General features: G+C 50.4%; 1 protein-coding gene across 1 annotated transcript; it reads left to right on the forward strand.

Annotated features, from left to right (window-relative positions):
* Nucleotides 1–19,134: 19,134 nt before the first annotated feature.
* Nucleotides 19,135–23,564, forward strand: LOC117886981 (zinc finger protein RFP-like). The gene is made up of 6 exons (XM_034789184.1): nt 19,135–19,553; nt 19,896–19,991; nt 20,694–20,924; nt 21,292–21,314; nt 22,094–22,206; nt 23,475–23,564. The coding sequence occupies exons 1-6, from the start codon at nt 19,137–19,139 to the stop codon at nt 23,519–23,521; spliced, it is 927 nt and encodes a 308-aa protein (XP_034645075.1). The 5' UTR covers nt 19,135–19,136; the 3' UTR covers nt 23,522–23,564.
* Nucleotides 23,565–25,283: the final 1,719 nt, after the last annotated feature.

Consider the following 25,283-nt stretch of genomic DNA (forward strand, 5'->3'; position numbering starts at 1 on the left):
AGCAGAGGGGTTTAGATGGGTCGGGAGTTCTGGGGGGGGCTGTCAGGGGGTGGGGAATGGTTGGATGGGGCGTGGGAGTCCCAGGGGTCTGTCTGGGGGTGGGGGGGTGGATAAGGGTTGGGGCAGTCAGGGGACAAGAGGCAGGGAGGCTTAGGTAGGGGGTGGAGTCCTGGGGGGCAGTTAGGGGCAGGGGTCCCAGGAGGGGGCAGTCAGGGGACAAGGAACGGGGGGAGGGTTGGGGGTTCTGGGGGGGCGGGAAGTGGGAGGGGCAGGGGCGGGGCTAGGGCGGGGCTCCTCCCGTCCTCTTTTTTGCTTGCTGAAATATGGTAACCCTACTTTTCCTCTCTCTACTTCCCCCATGTCCATCCAATTTATCAATCACCACTTGTGTCCAAAAAACTTTGGTCCCCAATGCATCAGGGTTATTTTTTGTTAGGTTCTCTAATAATCATTTTGTTGTTGATTTTTGTTCTTGATACATTTGTATTGTTAGTTACATTTGCTTGTATTATTATTAATTCCACACTTTCCTCTATGCACTCTGGTTCTATTTCCCCAAGCCCTAAAGGGTAGTTCTTGGGCCCCCATAACCTGTAAGACCTTGGCCCATAATTGTATGGCCCCATCTTTCAGGTCCCCAGAAACCTCTGAGAACAACTGTTAAAAATAGGGAATTCTATAACATTTTAGCAACTGAATGTTAGTTTAAGTCCAAATCAGCTTAACCTTGCATAACAACTGTGGTACTCCTACAAAATCTTATTTGTTGTGTGTGCTTAAGAAGGTCCTGACCTCAGTGACTTTTATTGTTTGATGGCTATTGCAGCATCAAAATTGGGCCTCATTTTGTTTGTCAATGTACCCAATTATTGTAATGGTAATGGTTTTGTTGTATTTCCAATTATTATAATTATAATTGTTTGCATTTGTGTTTATGTTATATCTGGTGTTTAGTCAATTGTAATGGTTTTAGTTATATTCATCTGGTTATAATTGTTTGGTTTGTTTGCAACAAATACAAAAGATTTATATGGTGACCACTCAAGAATTGTTCTTGAGAGGTCAAAAGGGGGACAATGTAGATAAATCTCTTGATAATTTTCATATGACTTTACATTGTGCCTCTTCATATAACCTTGTGGTGGGTCTACCCACGTGTGACCTCTGTTTTCATGGGACTTTGTATCAAAGCCTCATTTAGAAACTTTGCATTGCCCTTGGTATAATATTATAGCCCATAAGGATAGAATAAGATAGAAGAAAAATTTCTTTTTGCTAGCAGTAGAACAAGAGCTCTCCCCCTCCACTCTTAATCAATTGCCCTGTTGAATGAATGAGGTGTGGATGAGCAAGGCATGGAAGGCAGCACCTCCAGACAGCCTCAACTGTTGGAGAGGGGCTGGGAGCCAGACTCAAGAACAATAAAATGTGTCAAGTGGGCTCATTAAAAACAAGCAGACTTACCGACGGCCTCGGGGGTTAGAAGCAAGCACCTTCTTTTCATAGAATCATAGATTATAGGACTGGAAGGGACCTCGAGAGGTCATCGAGTCCAGTCCCCTGCCCGCATGGCAGGACCAAATACTGTCTAGACCATCCCTGATAGACATTTATCTAACCTACTCTTAAATATTTCCAGAGACGGAGATTCCACAACCTCCCTAGGCAATTTGTTCCAGTGTTTAACCACCCTGACAGTTAGGAACTTTTTCCTAATGTCCAACCTAGACCTCCCTTGCTGCAGTTTAAACCCATTGTTTCTGGTTCTATCCTTAGAGGCTCAGGTGAACAAGTTCTCTCCCTCCTCCTCATGACACCCTTTTAGATACCTGAAAACTGCTATCATGTCCCCTCTCAGTTTTCTCTTCTCCAAACTAAACAAACCCAGTTCTTTCAGCCTTCCTTCATAGGTCATGTTCTCAAGACCTTTAATCATTCTTGTTGCTCTTCTTTGGACCCTTTCCAATTTCTCCACATCTTTTTTAAAATGCGGCGCCCAGAACTGGACACAATACTCCAGCTGAGGCCTAACCAGAGCAGAGTAGAGCGGAAGAATGACTTCTCGTGTCTTGCTCACAACACACCTGTTAATGCATCCCAGAATCATGTTTGCTTTTTTTGCAACAGCATCACACTGTTGACTCATATTTAGCTTGTGGTCCACTATAACCCCTAGATCCCTTTCTGCCGTACTCCTTCCTAGACAGTCTTTTCCCATTCTGTATGTGTGAAATTGATTTTTCCTTCCTAAGTGGAGCACTTTGCATTTGTCTTTGTTAAACTTCATCCTGTTTAACTCAGACCATTTCTCCAATTTGTCCAGATCATTTTGAATTATGATCCTGTCCTCCAAAGTAGTTGCAATCCCTCCCAGTTTGGTATCATCCGCAAACTTAATAAGCGTACTTTCTATGCCAATATCTAAGTCGTTGATGAAGATATTGAACAGAGCTGGTCCCAAAACAGACCCCTGCGGAACCCCACTCGTTACGCCTTTCCAGCAGGATTGGGAACCATTAATAACAACTCTCTGAGTACGGTTATCCAGCCAGTTATGCACCCACCTTATAGTAGCCCCATCTAATTTGTATTTGCCTAGTTTATCGATAAGAATATCATGCGAGACCGTATCAAATGCCTTACTAAAGTCTAGGTATACCACATCCACCGCTTCACCCTTATCCACAAGGCTCGTTATTCTATCAAAGAAAGCTATCAGATTGGTTTGACACGATTTGTTCTTCACAAATCCATGCTGGCTGTTCCCTATCACCTTACCACCTTCCAAGTGTTTGCAGATGATTTCCTTAATTACTTGCTCCATTATCTTCCCTGGCACAGAATTTAAACTAACTGGTCTGTAGTTACCTGGGTTGTTTTTATTTCCCTTTTTATAGATGGGCACTATATTTGCCCTTTTCCAGTCTTCTGGAATCTCTCCCGTCTCCCATGACTTTCCAAAGATAATAGCTAGAGGCTCAGATACCTCCTCTATTAGCTCCTTGAGTATTCTAGGATGCATTTCATCAGGCCCGGGTGACTTGCAGGCATCTAACTTTTCTAAGTGATTTTTAACTTGTTCTTTTTTTATTTTATCCGCTAAACCTACCCCCTTCCCATTAGCATTCACTATGTTAGGCATTGCTTCAGACTTCTCGGTGAAGACCGAAACAAAGAAGTCATTAAGCATCTCTGCCATTTCCAAGTTTCCTGTTACTGTTTCTCCCTCTTCACTAAGCAGTGGGCCTACCCTGTCTTTGGTCTTCCTCTTGCTTCTAATGTATTGATAAAAAGTCTTCTTGTTTCCTTTTATTCCCGTAGCTAGTTTGAGCTCATTTTGTGCCTTTGCCTTTCTAATCTTGCCCCTGCATTCCTGTGTTGTTTGCCTATATTCATCCTTTGTAATCTGTCCTAGTTTCCATTTTTTATATGACTCCTTTTTATTGTTTAGATCATGCAAGATCTCGTGGTTAAGCCAAGGTGGTCTTTTGCCACATTTTCTATCTTTCCTAACCAGCGGAATAGCTTGCTTTTGGGCCCTTAATAGTGTCCCTTTGAAAAACTGCCAACTCTCCTCAGTTGTTTATCCCCTCAGTCTTGATTCCCATGGGACCTTACCTATCAGCTCTCTGAGCTTCCCAAAATCTGCCTTCCTGAAATCCATTGTCTCTATTTTGCTGTTCTCCCTTCTACCCTTCCTTAGAATTGCAAACTCTATGATTTCATGATCACTTTCACCCAGGCTGCCTTCTACTTTCACATTCTCAACGAGTTCCTCCCTATTTGTTAAAATCAAGTCTAGAACAGCTTCCCCCCTAGTAGCTTTTTCAACCTTCTGAAATAAAAAGTTGTCTCCAATGCAGTCCAAGAATTTGTTGGATAGTCTGTGCCCCGCTGTGTTATTTTCCCAACATATATCCGGATAGTTGAAGTCCCCCATCACCACCAAATCTTGGGCTTTGGATGATTTTGTTAGTTGCTTGAAAAAAGCCTCATCCACCTCTTCCACCTGGTTAGGTGGCCTGTAGTAGACGCCTAGCATGACATCTCCCTTGTTTTTTGCCCCTTTAAGCTTAACCCAGAGACTCTCAACACTTCCGTCTCCTATGTCCATCTCTACCTCAGTCCAAGTGTGTACATTTTTAATATATAAGACAACACCTCCTCCCTTTTTCCCCTGTCTATCCTTCCTGAGCAAGCTGTACCCATCCATACCAACATTCCAATCATGTGTATTATCCCACCAAGTTTCAGTGATGCCAACAATGTCATAGTTGTATTTATTTATTAGCACTTCCAGTTCTTCCTGCTTATTCCCCATACTTCTCGCATTTGTATATAGGCATCTAAGATACTGGTTTGATCTTTCCTCCCAGTTTTGTCCTGACTCTCCTTTCTCTCTGCCAGTATAGCCCACACTCCCTCTTGTTTCCGACCCATCTCCCGGGTCTCCATGTTCCCCACTTACCTGTGGGCTTTGCTCACCTGTCCCCGTCGAACCTAGTTTAAAGCCCTTCTCACTAGGTTAGCCAGTCTGTGTCCGAATAGGGTCTTTCCTCTCCTCGAAAGGTGAACGCCATCTCTGCCTAGCAGTCCTTCCTCAAATAGCATCCCGTGGTCTAGGAAGCCAAAGCCCTCCTGGCGACACCATCTTCGCAGCCAGGCATTCACCTCCATGATGCATCTGTCTCTGCCCGGGCCCCTACCTTTGACAGGAAGAATTGAAGAGAATACCACCTGCGCTCCATACTCCTTCACCCGTACTCCCAGAGCCCTGTAGTCACTCTTGATCCACTCAGTGTCACACCGCGCAGTATCATTTGTGCCCACATGGATGAGTAGCATGGGGTAGTAGTCAGAGGGCCGGATAATCCTCGACAATGCCTCCGTAACGTCTCAGATACGGGCCCCCGGCAGGCAGCATACCTCCCGAGATGAAATGTCAGGGCGACAGATGGGCGCCTCCGTCCCCCTCAGCAGAGAGTCTCCGACCACCACTACCCTACGTTTCCTATTCGCAGTGGTGGCAGCAGACTCTCCAGCCTTAGGGGTACGAGGCTTCTCCTCCTTTACTGTAGGGAGTGATTCCTTCTTTCCTGTATCGAGAAGAGCATAACGGTTACCTATAACCACGGCAGGAGGGTTCGGAGCAAGGGTGGAGCACTGCCTGCTGCCAGAAGTAACCAGCTGCCAGTGTCCACCCTGAGCCATCTCCTCCTCCACCAGTGGTGTATCAGCAGTCCTGTGTACTGGGACAGCTACCTCAGCTGTCTCCACATGGACACTGTCGAGGAATTGCTCGTGGATACGGATGCTCCTCAACCTAGCCACCTCCTCCTGTAGCTCTCCCACCTGCCGCCTGAGAGATTCCACCAGCAGGCACCTCTCACATTGGATGGTCCCCCCAGCCTGGATATCAGTAAGTGGAAATTGCAAGTTACAGTCTTTGCAAAACCACACCAGGATCTGGGTAGAGGCATCCATGCTTAGGCACTCTGTCTGGCTACAGGCACAGGTGGAGGAGACAGCAGCAGTGCTGGCACAGGTGTTGTGGGTCTTCCTAACCATCGTAAGCCTCCCTCTGTCAAACTCCCGTCTGCAGCCCCCTGTCAGCTGAAAGGGTTGTTTAAGCAAAAAGTTATGAATGTAGTTGCTTTATAGGTATTAAGGGGAATCAAGAGAAAACAGATGGAACTGGCAAGGGACCCTCGCCCCCTTCCTGCTCCCCTTGTGAAACTCCCTGTTAGCAGCCCCTGGTCGCAAAGCTCCCTGGTCGCTTGTGCGCTGCTTTATAAAGCCCTGGCCTGTATGAATGCCCCGCCCACTGATGAAGGCTCAGCCACTTACCAGAGGCTTCTAGCTTTCAAACCTTCCAACTGCCAGCCACAGCACACGGTCCTTCAAACAACCAAAACAAACAAACAGACTGACAAACACAAGCTCAGCACACAGCAAGTAACCCTCAAACACAAACAAACACACACTACAGACAGTCACTTACCCCAAAAGGGTGCTGTATTGCTCCTCCTTCACCTGGAGAACTCCCTTGTGAAACTCCCTGTTAGCAGCCCCTGGGTATTTTGGAAATACCCTCTTTGCAGCATTGGGACAACACTCAAAAGAAAGCAGCACAAAGGACCAATGGACACAGACACAGAGTTTGAATCTGGTATAGATTTGCATAAGAGGAAAGCTGCTATAAAAGTGAGGTGTCTTGCAGAGGACCCCGGGTCTCGTCTTGTCAACATGGGAGCATCGATCCGGATCGGCAGAAGCCCGGCTCCACCCCCTCCCCCATCTAACTCACCTGGCCAGTGAAGTTAAGGGGAGCAACTAATTGGTAACAACAAGACGGAGTGTGTTTGTGTGTGTGTGTGAGTGTAAGTGTAATATATTATATGCATATGATACAGTGTTAATGAATACATGTATTACTAATAAAAGTGGCATTTTGTCTTATTCCCCCTGAAAAGATCCTGTGCAGTACTTTAAGTACAACAGAACCAGGGCTGGAAGCAACAGCTGGTAAATGGTGGGGGGGGGGAGGAGATCAGAACGGACTGACTGTGACTTGGGCACTGCCCGGCTGTAGCTGGCTCCGCTCCTGCAGGGCCTCAGGGGAGCAGAGCCTGGGGGGAGGGCAGCAGCTCTGGGACTCATAGACCCCCGCTCCCGCTGGGGAGTGGTGGCAGGTTTGTTTAATTTTTGGTGGTGCCCAGAATGGATCCAAGCCCCCCCCCCCCCCCCGCCCCAGGCTCTGGGGGAGAGTTTGGGTGCGGGAGGGATGTGGGTTCTGGGATGGAGTTAGCATGCTGGGTGCAGGCTCTGGGCTGGGGCAGGGGGCCAGAGAGGAGGACTCCCCCCAGCCCTCTGCCCACTGGCAGCAGTGAGTTCCAGGGAAGGGGGATCCTCCCTGGCCCCCCAGGCTGCTGCTCAGGGGGTCCAGCCAGGATAAACCCTGTCCTGCCCCCATCAGACTTGACTCGGAGTCACCTGCCAGGGAGGCTGGGGGAGGAGGCTGCCATGCACCTCCTCTCCTCCTCCCTTGACAGGCACAGCAGCCGCCTCAGACTGCCCCCAGCGTCAGTCCCTTGTAGCCAGCCGCAGCAGCATCTGGAAAGGGAGTGTAGCACAGAGCTTCAGGGGCAGCCACCCACTGTCCAGGGCAGGCACGGAAACTCGGGGCAGGCGTGCAGGGGCAGCAGGCAGGGCTGGGGGCAAGACCCAGCCCTGAACATTGGTGGAGCCGGGGCCATGAATTTGCTGGAGCCCGGGCACCACGGGCCCATACAAGATGCCGTTCTTTGTTATGTGCGCTGGCTTTGGGATGGGCAAATTCTGCTATTGTGTAGACTGCTTGCCCTTAAGTATGGGGGAATCATTGCGCTGTCTGGTGTGAACAAAGCTGCCTCTGTTAAGTGTTGCATTTTTCCTTTACAGACGCAACCTTGAGATCTTAGCCATCCATGTTATCACTGGCCGAAACTATCAGAAAGAGGCCACATAAAAGCAAGGAAAATATGCTGCATGAAATAATGCAGCATTCAAGTAATGAAAATCAAAAAGTGTAGGGGTGGCGGGAGAGTGAATGGAGGATTCGCCAGCAGAACGAGGAGCGCCAGCACAAAAGCGCGGTGCTCCGGCAGCAAAGCACGGATCAGCTGATAAGCATCATTGAGCGCCAAGCGGACTTGATCCAGGCTCTCGTAGCCATGCAGGTGGAGCATTACCGTGCCCGCTCCCTGTGCAGCCCTTGTCCCAAAACTCCTTCCCTTGTGCCCCCATGTCACCTCCAACCCACTTTCCCCAACATCCGAGTTCTTATCGCCACCAGCTGCCTCCAACACATAAGAACGGCTGTACTGGGTCAGACCAAATGTCCATCTAGCCCAGTATCCTGTCTACCGACAGTGGCCAATGCCAGGTGCCCCAGAGGGAGTGAACCTAACAGGTAATAATCAAGTGATCTCTCTCCTGCCATCCATCTCCACCCTCTGACAGAGTCTAGGGACACCATTCCTTACCCTTCGTGGCTAATAGCCATTAATGGACTTAACTTCCATGAATTTATCCAGTTCTCTTTTAAACGCTGTTATAGTCCTAGCCTTCACAACCTCCTCAGGTAAGGAGTTCCACAAGTTGACTGTGCGCTGTGTGAAGAACTTCATTTTATTTGTTTTAAACCTGCTGCCTATTAATTTCATTTGGTGACCCCTAGTTCTTGTATTATGTGAATAAGTAAATAACTTTTCCTTATCCATTTTCTCCACATCACTCATGATTTTATATACCTCTATCATATCCCCCCCTTAGTCTCTTTTCCAAGCTGAAAAGTCCTAGCCTCTTTAATCTCTCCTCATATGGGACCCTTTCCAAACCCCTAATCATTTAAGTTGCCCTTCTCTGAACCTTTTCTAGTGCCAGTATATCTTTTTTGAGATGAGGAGACCACATCTGTATGCAGTATTCAAGATGTGGATGTACCATCGATTTATATAAGGACAATAACACTGGTCTACAATTTTTGAGAAGTCGTCTGCTTCAGAGATAAAATGTGATATTTATTATGTATTTTGATGTGCTGAATTCAAATATGACAATTAAAACAACTGATTGGCTACTGTTTCTAAGATATTTAAGTTTTTACATTTTATGTCTATGTATATTGTGTAGATAGTAGAGTTTTAATCATAAATTGTAAACCTAGGTCTTTTCATGTGTTTATGCTTGCTTTACATGATAATATTTCACCTGTCCTGTTTATGTAACACTTTAAAAATCAGCAAAAGGGTTATATAAATCAAATTTATTATGAAACAAAAGGCAAAAAACTATTCTGTACATAGTTTAGTCCTATTCAGTGTCTACTTGGCGCTTCTTGGCTTGTCTCTTGTATTCATTAAATGGAGGATCTCTTGTCACTGTCCAGCAATAGTCTGCAAGCACTGATGGGCTCCATTTGCCCTGATAGCGTTTCTCCATTGTTGCAATGTCGTGGTGAAATCGCTCGCCGTGCTCGTCGCTCACTGCTCTGCAGTTCGGTGGAAAAAAATCTAGATGAGAGTGCAAAAAATGTATCTTTAGTGACATGTTGCAACCAAGGCTTTTGTATGCCTTGAGGAGGTTTTCCACCAACAACCTGTAGTTGTCTGCCTTGTTGTTTCTGAGAAAATTTATTGCCACTAACTGGAAGGCTTTCCATGCTGTCTTTTCCTTGCCACACAGTGCATGATCAAATGCATCATCTGGAAGAAGTTCACGAATCTGAGGACCAACAAAGACACCTTCCTTTATCTTAGCTTCACTTAACCTTGGAAATTTTCCATGGAGGTACTTGAAAGCTGCTTGTGTTTTGTCAATGGCCTTGACAAAGTTCTTCATCAGACCCAGCTTGATGTGTAAGGGTGGTAACAAAATCTTCCTTGATTCAACAAGTGGTGGATGCTGAACACTTTTTCTCCCAGGCTCCAATGACTGTCAGAGTGGCCAATCTTTCTTGATGTAGTGGGAATCTCTTGCCCGACTATCCCATTCGCAGAGAAAACAGCAGTACTTTGTGTATCCAGTCTGCAGACCAAGCAAGAGAGCAACAACCTTCAAATCGCCACAAAGCTGCCACTGATGTTGGTCATAGTTTATGCACCTCAAAAGCTGTTTCATGTTGTCATAGGTTTCCTTCATATGGACTGCATGACCAACTGGAATTGATGGCAAAACATTGCCATTATGCAGTAAAACAGCTTTAAGACTCGTCTTCGATGAATCAATGAACAGTCTCCACTCATCTGGATCGTGAACAATGTTGAGGGCTGCCATCACACCATTGACGTTGTTGCATGCTACAAGATCACCTTCCATGAAGAAGCATGGGACAAGATCCTTTTGACGGTCACGGAACATGGAAACCCTAACATCACCTGCCAGGAGATTCCACTACTGTAGTCTGGAGCTCAACAGCTCTGCCTTACTCTTGGGTAGTTCCAAATCCCTGACAAGGTCATTCAGTTCACCTTGTGTTATGAGGTGTGGTTCAGAGGAGGAGGATGGGAGAAAATGTGGGTCCTGTGACATTGATGATTCAGGACCAGAAGTTTCATCCTCTTCCTCTTCCTCGTCTGACTCAAGTGAGAGTGATTCTGGTGCATTAGGAACCAGCAGTCCTTCTCCGTGGGGTACTGGGCATATAGATGATGGAATGTTTGGATAATGCACAGTCCACTTTTTTTTCTTTGACACACCTTTCCCAACTGGAGGCACCATGCAGAAGTAACAATTCCTGGTATGATCTGTTGGCTCTCTCCAAATCATTGGCACTGCCAAAGGCATAGATTTCCTTTTCCTGTTCAACCACTGGCGAAGATTTGTTGCACAAGTGTTGCAGCATATGTGTGGGGCCCACCTCTTGTCCTGATCTCCAATTTTGCAGCCAAAATAAAGGTGATAGGCTTTCTTAACCATAGTGTTTATACTGCGCTTTTGTGATGCAAAAGTCACTTCACCACAAACATAGCAGAAGTTATCTGCACTCTTCACACAAGTACGAGGCATCTCTGCTCACTTCGGCTAAACAGAAATGTGTCTCTTTGCAAAATCAAACACTGACAAATAAGAAAGCACGACACTGTATGATTTCTAGAGCTGATATAGGGCAATTTCTTCAGCAGAGTGATGTAAGCTTCGTTATGATTGCATCATCCATGACTTCTAGGAATAACATGATGCAATTCATAACATGTATGATGTAATACCAGCTTCAGATAGCATCATTCATTGTTTTGCCTAAAAACCAAGTACTGTCCAAACCCAGTCATAGATTTATTCATAGATCCAGTCAAAGATGTATTTTAGTCATTTCTGGTTTAAATTGAGATCCTTTCCCTTTATAACTCACTTATCCTCCGCCATTCCCAAGTCAAGGGTCGTATATACTGACCCAATAGCATATCTTGAAAACTAGAGCGAATCAACAATTTTAAGCATCATTTTCGTTCTCAGTGACCCAGAATTAGTAAAGTTTGACTACATTTATTTCAGAAGCATTTTGGCTGTAGAGCAGTGTAATATATTCTCTGTCTTATTCTCTATCCCCTTTTTAATGATTCCTAACATCCTGTTTGCTTTTTTGACCGCCTCTGCACACTGCATGGACATCTTCAGAGAACTATCCATGATGACTCCAAGATCTTTTTCCTGATTTGTTGTAGCTAAATTAGCCCCCATCATATTGTATGTTTACTTGGGGTTATTTTTTCCAATGTTCATTACTTTACATTTATCCACATTAAATTTCATTTGCCATTTTGTTGCCCAATCACTTAGTTTTGTGAGATCTTTTTGAAGTTCTTCAGTCTGCTTTGGTCTTAACTATCTTGAGCTGTTTAGTATCATCTGCAAACTTTGCCACCTCACTTTTTACCCCTTTCTCCAGATCATTTATGAATAAGTTGAATAGGATTGGTCCTAGGACTGACCCTTGGGGAACACCACTAATTACCCCTCTCCATTCTGAGAATTTACCATTAATTCCTACCCTTTGTTCCCTGTCTTTTAACCAGTTCTCAATCCATGAAAGGACCGTCCCTTTTATCCTATGACAACTTAATTTACGTAAGAGCCTTTGGTGAGGGACCTTGTCAAAGGCTTTTGGAAATCTAAGTACACTATGTCCACTGGATCCCCCTTGTCTATATGTTTGTTGACCCCTTGAAAGAACTCTAATAGATTAGTAAGACACAATTTCCCTTTACAGAAACCATGCTGACTTTTGCCCAACAATTTATGTTCTTCTATGTGTCTGACAATTTTATTCTTTACTATTGTTTTGACTAATTTGCCCGGTACCGACATTAGATTTACCAGTCTGTAATTGCTGGGATTACCTCTAGAGCCCTTTTTAAATATTGGCGTTACATTAGCTATCTTCCAGTCGTTGGGTACAGAAGACAATATAAAGGACAGGTTACAAACCCTAGTTAATAGTTCCACAATTTCACATTTGAGTTCTTTCAGAACTCTTGGGTGAATGCCATCTGGTCCTGGTGACTTGTTAATGTTAAGTTTATCAATTAATTCCAAAACCTCCTTCAATCTGTGACAGTTCCTCAGATTTGTCACCTACAAAAGCCGGCTCAGGTTTGGGAATCTCCCTAACATCCTCAGCCGTGAAGACTGAAGCAAAGAATTCATTTAGTTTCTCCGCAATGACTTTATCGTCTTTAAGCGCTCCTTTTGTATCTCGATCATCAAGGGGCCCCACTAGTTGTTTAGCAGGCTTCCTGCTAAAAACATTTTATTATCTTTTGAGTTTTTGGCTAGCCATTCTTCAAACTCCTCTTTGGCTTTTCTTATTACATTTTTACACTTAATTTGGCAGTGTTTATGCTCCTTTCTATTTACCTCGCTAGGATTTGACTTCCACTTTTTCAAGGAAATGTTTTTATCTCTCACTGCTTCTTTTACATGGTTGTTAAGCCACGGTGGTTCTTTTTAGTTCTTTTACCGTGTTTCTTAATTTGGGCTATACTTTTGTAACCCTTCTGCCCACCTAAGTTGGCAGCAACAAGGGCCGGGTTCTGTATCTAGGGGTTCTGTTTCAATAACGCAATGCAAAACCGGCTCAAGCCCCCACCCAGTGACCTGAGACAATTACATACCACCCCCTGGGTGCCTCTAAAAGGCAATACTTCCCCTCTCGCAAGCACGGAGTCTGAGTGTGACAGAAAATGTTTAATAACATGAGGTAAACAACATCAGCATTAAATTGGAAAAACAGGATTCATAACACAAACCATGAGCAAAAAACCCACCCCAGCAAATTGGGCTGTGTCCTTTCCCTTTGGGTTCTTGAATCCAGCAACCCAAAAATCACCCAGAGTCCCCAAAGTCCAACAACCCCCCAAAGTCTCTTGGGTCCAGCAACCACCGAAAGTCCCAAAAGTCCAACAGACCCCAAAGTCTCTGTCCCTGGTAAGTGCAGCCCCAGAGTAAAAGGGTGGGGCACGCACGGTGTTAAGGGGCACCTTACGTGATCCGAGGCCCGCCGGCCGTCTCTCCGTGGGGTTCCGCCACAGTCTTCACCACGAGCCAGTCCACTTCCTGCCGTCCCACAAACTGCTCCGCTCTACAAGCTGCTCTGCTCCGCTCACCGACCTGTGAGCCGCTCCAGCCATCCCCGCAAACAGCTCCGCTCACCATTCCTTGGGCCACTCCAACCGGCCCCGCACCGCTCGCTGCTCCTCTAGTCATCCCCACAAATTGCTCCGCCAGCTGCTTAGCAATATAGCTTCAGGCTCCCCCACTAGTTAACACAGCACTCAGTGATCTCAGCTCTTAAGAACTTTAGCTCTTTTGTGATTTCAGCTCTTAGCAATTTCAGTTCATAGTAGGTGATCCCCAGTACTAGTGCACCATTGGCCCAAAGTGAATTCAGCTCAGCAGCCTGTAACTAGACTCCTAACAGAATCAAAGTTAGCTCTGACATTCAACAGTGGAGAGAGGAGATAGTGCAATTGGTGTGTCAAGCCCTCAGAGGGGGCCCATACCATCAGGTACAAATACCTGTCCCCCATCCTCTTTCTATTCACTGGGGGGTTGTAACCCATGCCCCTTGTCAAGCAAGTGCTACTTAGGTAATGGTGAAGGACTCACTCAGTCCTTCTGTCATACAACAGTTCCACTGGCCTTGATTCACAGAATCAGGGTAACAAAACTTTATTCTTCCTGCCCCAATAACAGAGAAAACTGGGGATCCCACACCAGCGAAAGTAACCACTTTGAGTTGCTGTTGTTTCATGCCAGGCGAGTGGGTGTGCCTATGCAAACAAGATCAGCCCCTGGAGTTCTTTTCCACACTCGCCATAATTCACCACCAGATGTCAGGGTAGAGCTCATCCTGACTCTGCTTACATCCTCCCCCCAGCCGAGAATTTGTCGTAACGACAAATCACACTCCCTATTATACCAACTCACTGGTTCCCTCCAAAGGGTCTCAGATAGCCCACTTTAGCTTCCACAAGCCTGTGTAAGTGCCATGGGGTTTAGGGCAGAAGAGGAGGAGCTCTCTTTTGATTCAGCTGATTGAGACTGAAATCTTGTCTCCATCCCAGAATACACCATGGTTGTGTCTTCCTCCTCAGACTCACTCTCGGATGTGCTGCATAGTGGTAGGTTAGCTGCAGGGGGCTGGCTGTCCACGTTGGAGGGCAGCTTTGGTCCAGCACCTTCGTTCTGCCCGGTTGCCCTGTTGTGGCCCATCTCATCAGGGGTGCCTACCAATTCTCCCACAGGGAGCAAAAGGTTTCTGTGTACTGTCTTTGTCGGCCCTGGACCCTCTTCAGGTTTGATCTTGTAGACCGGCAGGTCTCCTAGCTTTTCCATCACCAAATAAGGTATTGCCTTCCATCTGTCAGCTATCTTGTGTTTGCCAGCAATACCCAAATTTCGCAGCAGGACTCTGTCCCCCGGCTGGAGCTCTTGCAAACGTACCCTAGCATCATATCGATGTTTGTTGCAGTCTGCGTTCTTCCGAGCTGCAGATGTAGCTAAGTGATAAGCATCCCGCAGCTTTTCTCTTAGTCGGGATACATATTGCTGATGAGTTTCATAGCTATCTCCATCCTCTGATACACCAAAGCACAAGTCTATGGGTAATCTTGGTTCTCGCCCAAACATTAAGAGATATGGGGTGACTCCTGTAGCATCATTCTTTGTGGCATTGTAGGCGTGCACCAGAAATGCGACATGTTGGCTCCAGGTTGCCTTCTGCTCTGGACGCAAAGTCTCCAACATATCTAATAGGATTCGGTTGAACCTCTCTGGCTGAGGATCACCTTGTGGGTGATAAGGCGTTGTCCTAGACTTTTTAATGCCCGCTATCCTCAGCACCTCCTTCAGAAGATGACTCTCAAAGTCCCACCCCTGATCCGAGTGTATCCGGGCTGGAAATCCATAAACTGAGAAATATTTCTCCCACGGTACTCGAGCAACAGTGGTGACCCTCTGATCACGTGTGGGATATGCCTGTGCATATATATAATGGTCAGTCACTACTAGAATGTTCCCAATATTCCTCTTGTCTACTTCTAAAGACAAGAAATCAATGCATACCAGCTCCAGAGGTTTGTTACTGGTGATGTTCTTCAGATATGCAGCCCTCATGGCCAGAGTTTTCCTTTGAACACATCGAGCGCAGGTCTCACATTTCCTGCAAATATCTTCAGCCATCCGAGGCCAATAGAACCTACTACGAATAAGTTCCAGGGTCCTCTCCATCCCTAAATGTCCAAAGTCATCATGCAGGGCCCTCATGGCCAGGGCTCTGTACTCTTTTGGCAGCACTAGCTGTGCTCGTTGCTTTTGTAAAGGGTCTGTGGTCACTCGGTGTAGCACTCCCTGAATCAGTTTTAGTTTGGTCCATTCTCTCAACAGTAGTTTACCCTCCGGGTTAGGTGGGACAACCACTGCTGGGCTTTGCCCCTCCCTTTTGGCAAGTAGTGTATCACAAATGTCAATATCTTGCAGCTGGGCTTCCTGCCAGTCAGCCGCATTGAGCATGGGCAAAGGAGATTGGTCCACCGCAATATAGTTCACTGGAGCAGAAGGCACGCATTCAGGGGACAGGCCCAAAGTTTCTGCAGCACATCCATGAAGACTCTCACGGGACTCTGGCTCCCGGCGACTCACACTGCAAATAGCCCTCACTCCATCTGTGGGTATCACAGCAACTCCTGGTGCCTGTGGACGCCTGGACAATGCATCTGCATCTACATTGCTTCTCCCTGATCGGTATTGAATGCTGAAGTCATAGCTAGCCAAAGCGGCCACCCATCTTTGCCCTGTAGCACCCAGCTTAGCACTTGTTAACACATAGGTCAGTGGGTTGTTGTTTGTCCACACCTGGAACTGAGTACCATATAAGTAGTCTCGAAATTTCCCAGTGATGGCCCATTTCAAGGCCAAGAACTCCAGCTTGTGGGTGGGATAGCGAGTTTCACTATCAGACAGTCCTCAGCTGGCAAAGGCTACAGGTTTACGTCTTCCTTCCACTTCCTGGTACAGTACTGCTCCCAGGCCCTCCAAACTGGCATCAGTATGCAGGATAAATGGCTTGCTTGGGTCAGCAAAGACTAGGACCAGAGCATAAGTTAGGCAAGTAATGATTTCTCCCTCAGCCCACTCCATCCCCTGTCACCCACTGCTCCTCTCACCCATCTCAGCCCCCTGGCACCCACCCCTCTTCTCACCCACATTTGCTCTCTGGACCCTGCCCCTCCCCTCTGCCCTCCTCTGACCCCTGCCACCCACTCCTCCCATCATCCCCCGCTGCCCACTTACTTCTCCTCCACCCTCCTCTGCCTGCCTATCGCCTGCCCCTCTCCTTACCCTCTCTGCCCCTAGTGCCCATCCCTCCTCTTGTCCACCGGTTCCTGCCCCTTCCCTGACACCCCTACGATCCCCTGCTGCTCTCCCTTCCCCTTGTCCCCCAGTACCCATCCCTTCCTTGGCCCCCTTCTACCCTCTGGCACTCACCCCTTCCACCATCCGCAATCCCCTGAGGACTAGCTCCTCTCCTCACTCCCCCTTAGCCCCCTGCTTCCCCCATCCTCATCTCCCTCTGACCCCTGGCACCAGCCCCTTCTCTTGCCCCCCTTCCCATCCCTAGAGCCTGCCTCTCTCCTCACAGGTAGACAGCTGGGAGGTGTCATTCCCAGCTCAGGTAGACATACACATGCTAGCTCTGCTCCAGCTATTGCCTAAAAATAGCAATGTGGCCGTGGCAGCTCAGGCTAACCACTGCACAGGGACCGTGGTGGTCCAGCGGGACTGGACGTGGGCACTAGCCTGAGCCGCTGCCCCATTGCTGCTCTTCGTGAGCTGCTGGAGCAGAGCTAGCGCATGTACGTCTGCCCGTGCTGGGAATCACAGATCCCAGCTGCTGTGTAGATGCCCCTGGGAGCCAGGGAGGCTGGCGGAGCACTGCTCCATTCAGTGTCTGAGCGCTGACTGATCAGCATGGCCTGTCACGAGCCTCTGCCTCCCATAACAACCAGCTCCAACTGGCTAAGCCAGGGCCTCTCAAAGGTGCTGTTCCCCCTCTTCCTGCCCCAGCCAAATGTATCCCTGAAAACAGTTAACAATCAACACTGACACATCTTGGAATTCCCAATACTTACAGCTAGAGCCTGGGACATTCTCTTTATTGTTATAATTTTATGAAGTTTTTTGTGTGGGGTGGGGGGAATTTCCTGTTATTTCATTTTATCCGTGCAGGGGCTGGGAACGGGTCTTGTCGCTGGGGGAGGGAGGCCTGGAGGATTGCAAAACGAGCTTGCCCCACACTCACCCTGCAGTGGCAGCTCCTGTCTCATGGGGCTGGGCCCTGCTCCACACTCTGGCTATTGTGACTTGCACACGGGGTTGCAGCACCACTCAGGTTGGGCCCAGCTGCCCTTCCATCAGCATGAATGAGGGTGGCCAGGCCAAATTTGAGTGAGTGGCGCTACAGCCCCACGTACCAGGCCAAAATGTCACTCACTCAGATCTGACCTGGCCCCCACTGTCATGATCACGTCTCGGTCGGTTGGATGCAAACAACAGAGGTGAACCTAGGTTCGCTGGCCAAGGTGGGCAGCCAGGAAAGGTTTCAGAGTAGCAGCCGTGTTAGTCTGTATTCGCAAAAAGAACAGGAGAACTTGTGGCACCTTAGAGACTAACAAATTTATTTGAGCATACGCTTTCGAGGGCTAAAACACCCTTCATCGGATGCATAGAATGGAACATATAGTGAGGAGATATAGCCAGGAAAGGAAATTTCAAAAACATGGGGAGAGGGCTTCAGGGGGAGCCTAGCTTTTGGCCTCTGTGACCCCTGCACAGGGGAGTTTACATTTGTGAGCAGAGCGGTAACTATTGCAGGGACTGGGGCACGATGGGGCAGGGCCTGGAGGACTGTTGGGGTTCACACGGGTCATGCAGTGTCTACACTCGCACTGTGCTGACCTACGTAGATCAACCCCAGCTCTGTGCCAGTCAGGGAGGGGGCTTTACTGCATCACCCTGGCAGGGTGCGTGCGTCAGCCCCAGACAGATTGCAGTGCAGACACACACATACACAGCTCGACACGAGGCAATTTACATCAACTTAACTTTGTAGTGTAAACCTGGCTTGTGCAGAGTCATTTTCCTGACCATTCCCAGCACTTTCCCCCAGGTCTCTCTCAACTCTGGAGTCTCCAGCTCAGGCGGTGGTGTCGGCAGAGCCCAGGGCTGCCCATGGGGACTAGTTTCAGCCATTGGTATAAGTCCTCCCTTAGCTGTGCACTGGGGGAGGGTTTTTTTTTTTTTTTAATGGAGATATCCCATCTCCTAGAACTGGAAGAGACCTTGAAAGGTCATCGAGTCCAGCCCCCTGCCTTCACTAGCAGGACCAAGTACTGATTTTGCCCCAGATCCCCAAGTGGCCCCCTCAAGGACTGAGCTCACAACCCTGGGTGCTCATACCACTGAGCTATCCCTCCCCCCAGTGCCCAGCACAGACCTCATCAGGGAGCAGCAGCTGCTCAGCCCATGATCCCAGATCACAATGGAGGCAGCAGCAGCGTCTTGTAAGACCCAGGAGCTGCAGGGTTTCTTCTTCCTGTTATTTATTCTCCCTGCTTCACAGTCTCCTTTTCTCCAAGCACCAGCCACACGGCTCGTCACCTTCCCCTGATCCCAGCCTCAGCTGCAGCTAAAGTGACCAGACAGCAAGTGTGAAAAATCGGGATGGGGATGGAGGTGTGGGGGGGTAATAGGAGCCTATATAAGAAAAAGCCCCAAATATCGGGACTGTCCCGTCACCCTAACTGCTGCCCATACTGGGACAGGGACTTTCTGGGGCTGGAAGTACCAGGCCCCCCAAGCCAGCCCCAGACTCTGCACAGATTGTCTGTGGGAAGAGCTGGTGTTAACCCTTCGCTAGACCTGGCTCTGTCTCCCCTGACACCTGGGCCGTGCACTGGGGGTGACTCACTGCAGCTCAGCTCAGGGCCTGCTGGGAACAGCAGGAAGGGAAACGCCCCAGCTCCAGCCAAACAGGTTTCTGAGCTCTGGAAAGTGAAACTGAACTGCAGCGGCTGTTTCCCGTGTGCAGAGTAACCATGGCTGCCGGGGACCTGGCCGGGAGCTTCCAGGACGAAGTGACTTGCTCCATCTGCCTGGAGTATTTCACAGACCCAGTGATTACTGAGTGTGGGCACAACTTCTGCCGGGCCTGCATCAGCCAGTGCTGGGGGGAGTCAGAGCCAAACTTCTCCTGCCCCCAGTGCAGAGAAACCGCCCAGCAGAGAAACCTGCGGCCCAACAGGCAGCTGAGGAACCTGGTGGAGTTAGTGAAACGCCTGAGGCTCCAGGCGGTGACAGAACCTGAGGGGCAGCGAGTGTGTGAGAGGCACCAGGAGGCTCTGAAACTCTTCTGTGAGGAGGATCAAACCCCCATCTGTGTGGTGTGTGACCGATCCCAGGCTCACAGAGCTCACACGGTGGTTCCCATCGAGGAGGCTGCCCAGGAGTACAGGGTAGGGAATAGCTATTCCCATGGCTGGGAGTTACTGGGGCAGCTTCTCTGCAGCTACAGATCCCCCTGCGTGTGTCTGACCAGCCCTGTTTTAGAGTCCGGGAAATGCCTGATAATGGGACACAGCCACGTTCCTGGAGTCAATGGTGCTGGGGAGGGACTGGGCCGGGCTAGGCCCAGCAGCTCTGCCCAGGGAGTCTCCTTGAAGCTGGGGTCATGTTTTCAGAGGGCTGGAGAAGGGGGACCTGCTTTCACAGCCTCACTCTGCTCAGTGACGATATTATCGCTGGGCACAAACCAATGAACCCAAACCAGCCCCCAGAGCCATTGTCTGTGTTGGCAGGAGGAAATCCTGAGCTGCCTGCAGCGTCTGCGGGAGGAGAGAGAAGAGCTCCTGGGACTGAAATCCAAGGGGGACAAGGAGAGTGAGAGGCTCCTGGTAGGTGCCCTGCCCTGCCCAGCTGGTTTGCACAAGGGCATCAGCGACAGCAGCAGGGGGGCTCTGCGCTGGTTGGTGTCTGGGACATTCAGAAGGTTAAAGGATTTCCAGGGTCAATGCAGGGAGACAGTTCAGGGTCATTTTAACAATGTGGGGCAGCCTTTGCTCTCAGGTACCTGGTGTAAATCAGGAATGACCCCACTTAACTTACAGTGGGGTTAGGGGCAGACACCTCTGTGACCCAGGTGTTAATTCCCAGAGAAGTAAATGGGTTCACACCACGGTAGTTGGGAGCAGCCTCAGGCTCTGTCTCTCTAGCACTGGGGGCAGGAGGAGAGGCCAGTAAAACTGCTGAACATGCACAGATGTGGCAGGGGTCAGGGTGAAGCAGGGGGAGATTTGTGCTGATCAGGGTGTGAGTGTCAGATGTTTCCAGCGATGCCATTGGGTGGTTTGGGCAGCATCATTTGCCAAGGCCTGGTCTACACTTAAATCAGTTGCTGGTACAGAAATGGGGACTGGGGGGGCATTGGGGGGATGGTTTTTGGTGACATTTTTACCCTGGGAAAAGCCCTAGTGCAGACACAGTTCTACTGGTAAAGATATCAAATGAAATGCTCTGTGCAGCCCGGACAAAGCTTTGTGCCATTTCCCATGATCCCCTGCTCTCCCCGTTTCCCTGTGTCTCTCTGTGCACCCCAGAGGCAGACGGAAGTGGAGAGGCAGCTGGTGGTGTCCGAGTGTGAGCGGCTGCACCAGTTCCTGGCTGAACAAGAGCGCCTCCTGCTGGCCCGGCTGGGAGAGATGGATGAGGAGATTGGGAGGAGGAGGGAGGAAAACGCCACCCGCCTGTGCAAGGAGATTTCCCAGCTCAGCACAATGATCATGGAACTGGAGGGGAAGTGTCAGCAGCCGGTGCTGGAATTGCTGCAGGTGAGACTGTGTCAGACGAGCCCAGAGCAGCCACTGGGGGCTTACAGGGTAACTCAATGCAGAGAGCGCGGCCTGGGGCGTCTGCAGGGCCAGGGGCCCCAGGGCTGCCCAGAGACAGGAGTTTGGGCGGTCAGGGATGCAGGGTGAGGCTGGAGAAAGGCTCTTCCAGCCCTGAGGCTCAGTCCCTGCAGAGCAGCTGGTGTGAAAGGGGCTCTGCTCCCCCTAGCACAGGCCTTTACTGCCTCCACCCCCCTGGGGGAGCAGCCTGTGGGGCTGCGGCTGGGAGAGCTGAGTGACCTGTCTGGGGCAGGGGGCTAGGCTGGGCCATGGGCACTGACTCTCTGCTCTGTCTTTCGTTCCTCTCTAGGGTGTCAGAAGCACCATGAGCAGGTACGTCCAGGCTCTGTCTGCTCCTCACGCCCCATTGTGCTGGGAAGAGGCTCAAAGACCAGGCTACAAACCTATCCCCAGCGCCCCGACAATGGGATGGCCTTACCCTCTGGATCCATCCCCGTCCATCCCTATCTCCCTGGGAGTGCTGCTGCTGTGGCTGGGTGACCCACCCTGGGGAGGGGATTGCTGGAGAACCCTCTCTGGGGTCAGGCTGGCTCAGGGGATCATTAATGGGGCTAAGGCCTGTCACCCCAAGGGCCCAGCTGGGACCTGGCCCCAGCTCTGTCATGGCCCAAAGCCTGTCCTGTGTGAGGGGGGCCTAGAGGCCTTTGGGGAAAGAGCCGAATGTCCCAGCTCAGGCCCTAGTGGGGCAGTGTCCACATCTCAGAAGCCCCCCCACCCCCTGGGGAGTGACCAGGCCCCTTGGAGGCTGAGAGGAGAAGCTAAGGAGCGGCTGGGCCTGGAGAATGGGCCCCTCTCTCAGCCCTGGGAGCAGCCCCTCCAGGTCCTGGTAGGACTCATGGGCCAGACCAAGTGTGAGAGGAGCTGGGGCTGGTGCTGCCCAGGCTGTGTTTTCTCTCTGGATGGAGAGAGGCCGACAGTCCCCAGACAGGCCCCAGCAGATTGTGCAGGCACTAAATTCCCTGGGCCGCAGACGTCAGGGCCCTGTTAGTTCTGTCTGTGGCCCAGCTTCCACTCGCTCCCCTTTCTGGCTCTGGGGGATGGGAACTTAGGGCCGAGGAGGGAGAGAAATGAATGCACTCATTTCTCTGCAGGGGCGAGAAGGCGACGTCTCTGCATCCAGCACCCAAGTCCCCTGAGCTGGAAAAGAGAATCCGGGATTTCCCTCGAGAGAACAATCTCCAGGAGGCTGTGACGGGATTCCTGGGTACGGGACGCTGCTGGGGGTTTGTGTCTCATAGCATTGGGGCCGGAGGAGAGGCTCCCCCAAAGCAAGCGGGGACTGCAGGAAGTGACAGCTCCTGCTGTTTGGGTTATTATCAGTGCCTGTGTGTTCATATCCCCATGTATCAGAGGCAGACTCAGACTCCTGTGTCCCAGCCCACAGGAACCCAGATCCTGGGAGAGCCCGTGGGGTCCCAGCTCCCCTGGCTGTACAGAACAAGGTCCCATGGGAAAGTTTAGATTTGAATAGATAATTCATCATCACTGACCTATGTGACCAGTGCTGCTTCCTGCTCTGTCCCTGGCCATCTGAGTGCAGGGACTGATGCTCTCGGTTGTATTGGTTGTTCACAATTGTCGTGTATTTCGCTCACTCTGATTTGCGGCTCGATGCTCCGATTCTGGTATTCGGGTCTGGAATTCTGCAGTGTGAGTTGGGGGGTTGAATGTGGAGCCGCGTCACTGGGCTGTGACTGTCTCTGTTCTGGCGGGAGGTGCACAGCGAGGGAGCTGGGAGTTCACTTTCCAGGGGTATTTGTGCTGGTCAGTAAACCCAGTCACATCAGCCTTCAGAGAAACGCAACCCAAAAAATCCATGAAAAGCTGGATTCGCTGAGAAACCCAGTGACTCCTCATGGGGAGGGGTTGGTGGATTTCTGAGCTCAGGGAAGGTGTTCTGAGCTTGGAGTGAAAGTGCCTCCCTCACTGTCACTATCCCTGCAGCAGCTCCCTCCTGCTGTGCAATGTGAGAGTCTCCCTTCGCACCCTGCGTGGGGCAGAGGGACAAAGGGAGATTTCTTGATAATGGTCGGTTGTAGCTGGTTGATGTGAGAGACGTTATCACAGACTCAGGGCTGGATTCTCAGCTCCCTGGATGCCAGTGGAGCTTCCCTGATTGACACCAGCTGAGCAGCTGGGCCCTAGTGTTTGAGCAGCTTAGGCCAGATTTTCAGAGGTATTTGAATCATTAGGCACTTAAACAGGCACCCAGTGGAATTTTCAGAAGCCCCAAAGCAGGTTAGGCACCTAACTCCCATTAGTGTCCATAGGAGTTGGGCCCCTCACCTGTTCTGACACTTGTGAAAATCCCAGGGGCCTCCCTGCACCTTTAGGTGCTGAAATACCTATGAGAAGCTGGCTCCTTGTCCTTAGTCTCCGTGGTCCCTATCACATCATCTGACAGAGCTGTGACTTCTAGCCCTGGTGACACTGACCCACGCCAGTGATGGGTTTTTCTCTCTTTCCTTCCAGAGGGGCTGGCTGCAGAGAGAGGTGAGAATCCTGGGTTGCTGTTCTAGGGCAGGGCACAGCAGCTGCTGGGAGCCTGTACCCCTGTATGGAGCAGCCCCTGGGCTGGGCGCGCGTGACGGGATCTGCTCAGGAGAGAAACCCAGCAGGTGAAAGTGGTACAGAAAAGATGAGGGGGAATCGGACCAAGGACCACTCTGGAAGAGTAGGAGGATGGAGGAGGAGGATGTGGGTGGTGTCCTTCTCCGTGCCCAGGGTGAAGACATAGTGAAGGGCAGCTCGCAAGAAGTGGGTCTCGAGGTCTGGCTCAAGGGCAGGTTTCATGGTGCTGGCAAGAGATAGGAGCTGGTATTAGACTGTGCAGTACGGGGGTGGGACTGTCGCCAACATGGACACGAAACCACAGGGATATAGGCACAGGCTGGCGAGAATGGAAACTGAGGCACTGAGCTAGGGAATGACAAGGCCAAGGCGTCTCAGACAGACAGTGGCAGGAGAGGAATAGCACCTGTTCCCTGGAGCCTGCTGCCTGTCCTGTATCTGAGTCCGGAAGTGAGCCCCTCCCCAAGGCCCCTGTAATGTTATTGGAGTGAAAAGAACAGCCCGGCCAGGAGAGAGTGAACCTTCCCACCCCACCAGCTCTGCCAGAGGAGCCACTCTTGGGAGGTGACTTGGGAGTGGGAGGGACAATGACTCCCAGCCTTGGGCCTGAGCAGCACTGGGGTTAGGGGAGCCAGCGGGGTGGGGGGGGGGAGCTGTCTCCATACCTGAGGTTGCCCACTGCAACCAGGGAGTTGGCGAGGATGGCGCTGGGTAGAGAGTCTTGAGGTAGCTCCTCAATGAGCTCCTGTGAGACATGAAGGAGACAAAGAAGTGTGTGAGATTCGGGCCCTACTGACACCTCCCAGTGAGGAGATTACACAGCCAGAGCCCCACATGGCCAGCAGGATCCCCCACTACCTCCTGCTCCTCCGATTTCTTCCTGCCCATCAAACTTGTCCCCTTCCAGGATTCCTGCCCAGCTCAGTCCCAATCCCCTTCTTTCCTCCTCCCTGTCAAAACTGCCCCCATTCAGCACCATCCCGATTACCGAGCTGGGACCATGTGATTCCTTGTCCCCCAGTTCAGCTGCCCTCCAGCCCCACAATTCCCCCACTGCCCAATCTCAGAATGTCTCCCTTCTCTTCTCCCCGGTCTTCAGCCCCAGCAATCCCTGCCCTCTGCTGCCCCCTCCAGCACCACCCAGCCCCCACCCATTAGCCCGGCGATACCCCTGCCAATCCCATGTCTCTCTCCTCCCTCCAGCTGCCGTATAACGTGTCTCACTCACCACAATCCTCTTCACCACAGCCGCCTTGCAGCAGCGCGGCTCCAGCGTGTCCTGCCCGATCTCCTCTGCAGCGAGACACGCGGGGTAGATGGCCTGAAGGAACAGGAGCTGCTGCCCCTCATCCTGTACCCACCAGGAGTGGGGTATAGCAAGAGAGAACCTGTTAGCTAGGGACCTTCCTGCCCCATCCACACCAGCTCCAGGGCTCAGGCCTCAATGGGGGATTGTGGCCCACCTATTGTCCAAATCCCCCACAACTCCTACACAAGCAGGATCAGGAACTGGGACAGTGCCTGTCGGGGGAGGAGACCTCGACTGTTGTGGGATAAACACCCCCATCTTGGGGGTCCCACATCATGGATGTAAAAGGGCCCCATTAGGGGTGGTGGATCATCAGGGACAAGCCCCTCGGCAGGGGGTGGGGATGCTGGGAAGGGACAGGACAATCTTGGTTCCAGCCCAGGTGGGGAACATTTGTACCT

Source organism: Trachemys scripta, chromosome 14 (genome assembly GCF_013100865.1).
Source record: "Trachemys scripta elegans isolate TJP31775 chromosome 14, CAS_Tse_1.0, whole genome shotgun sequence".
NCBI lineage: Eukaryota > Metazoa > Chordata > Testudines > Emydidae > Trachemys > Trachemys scripta.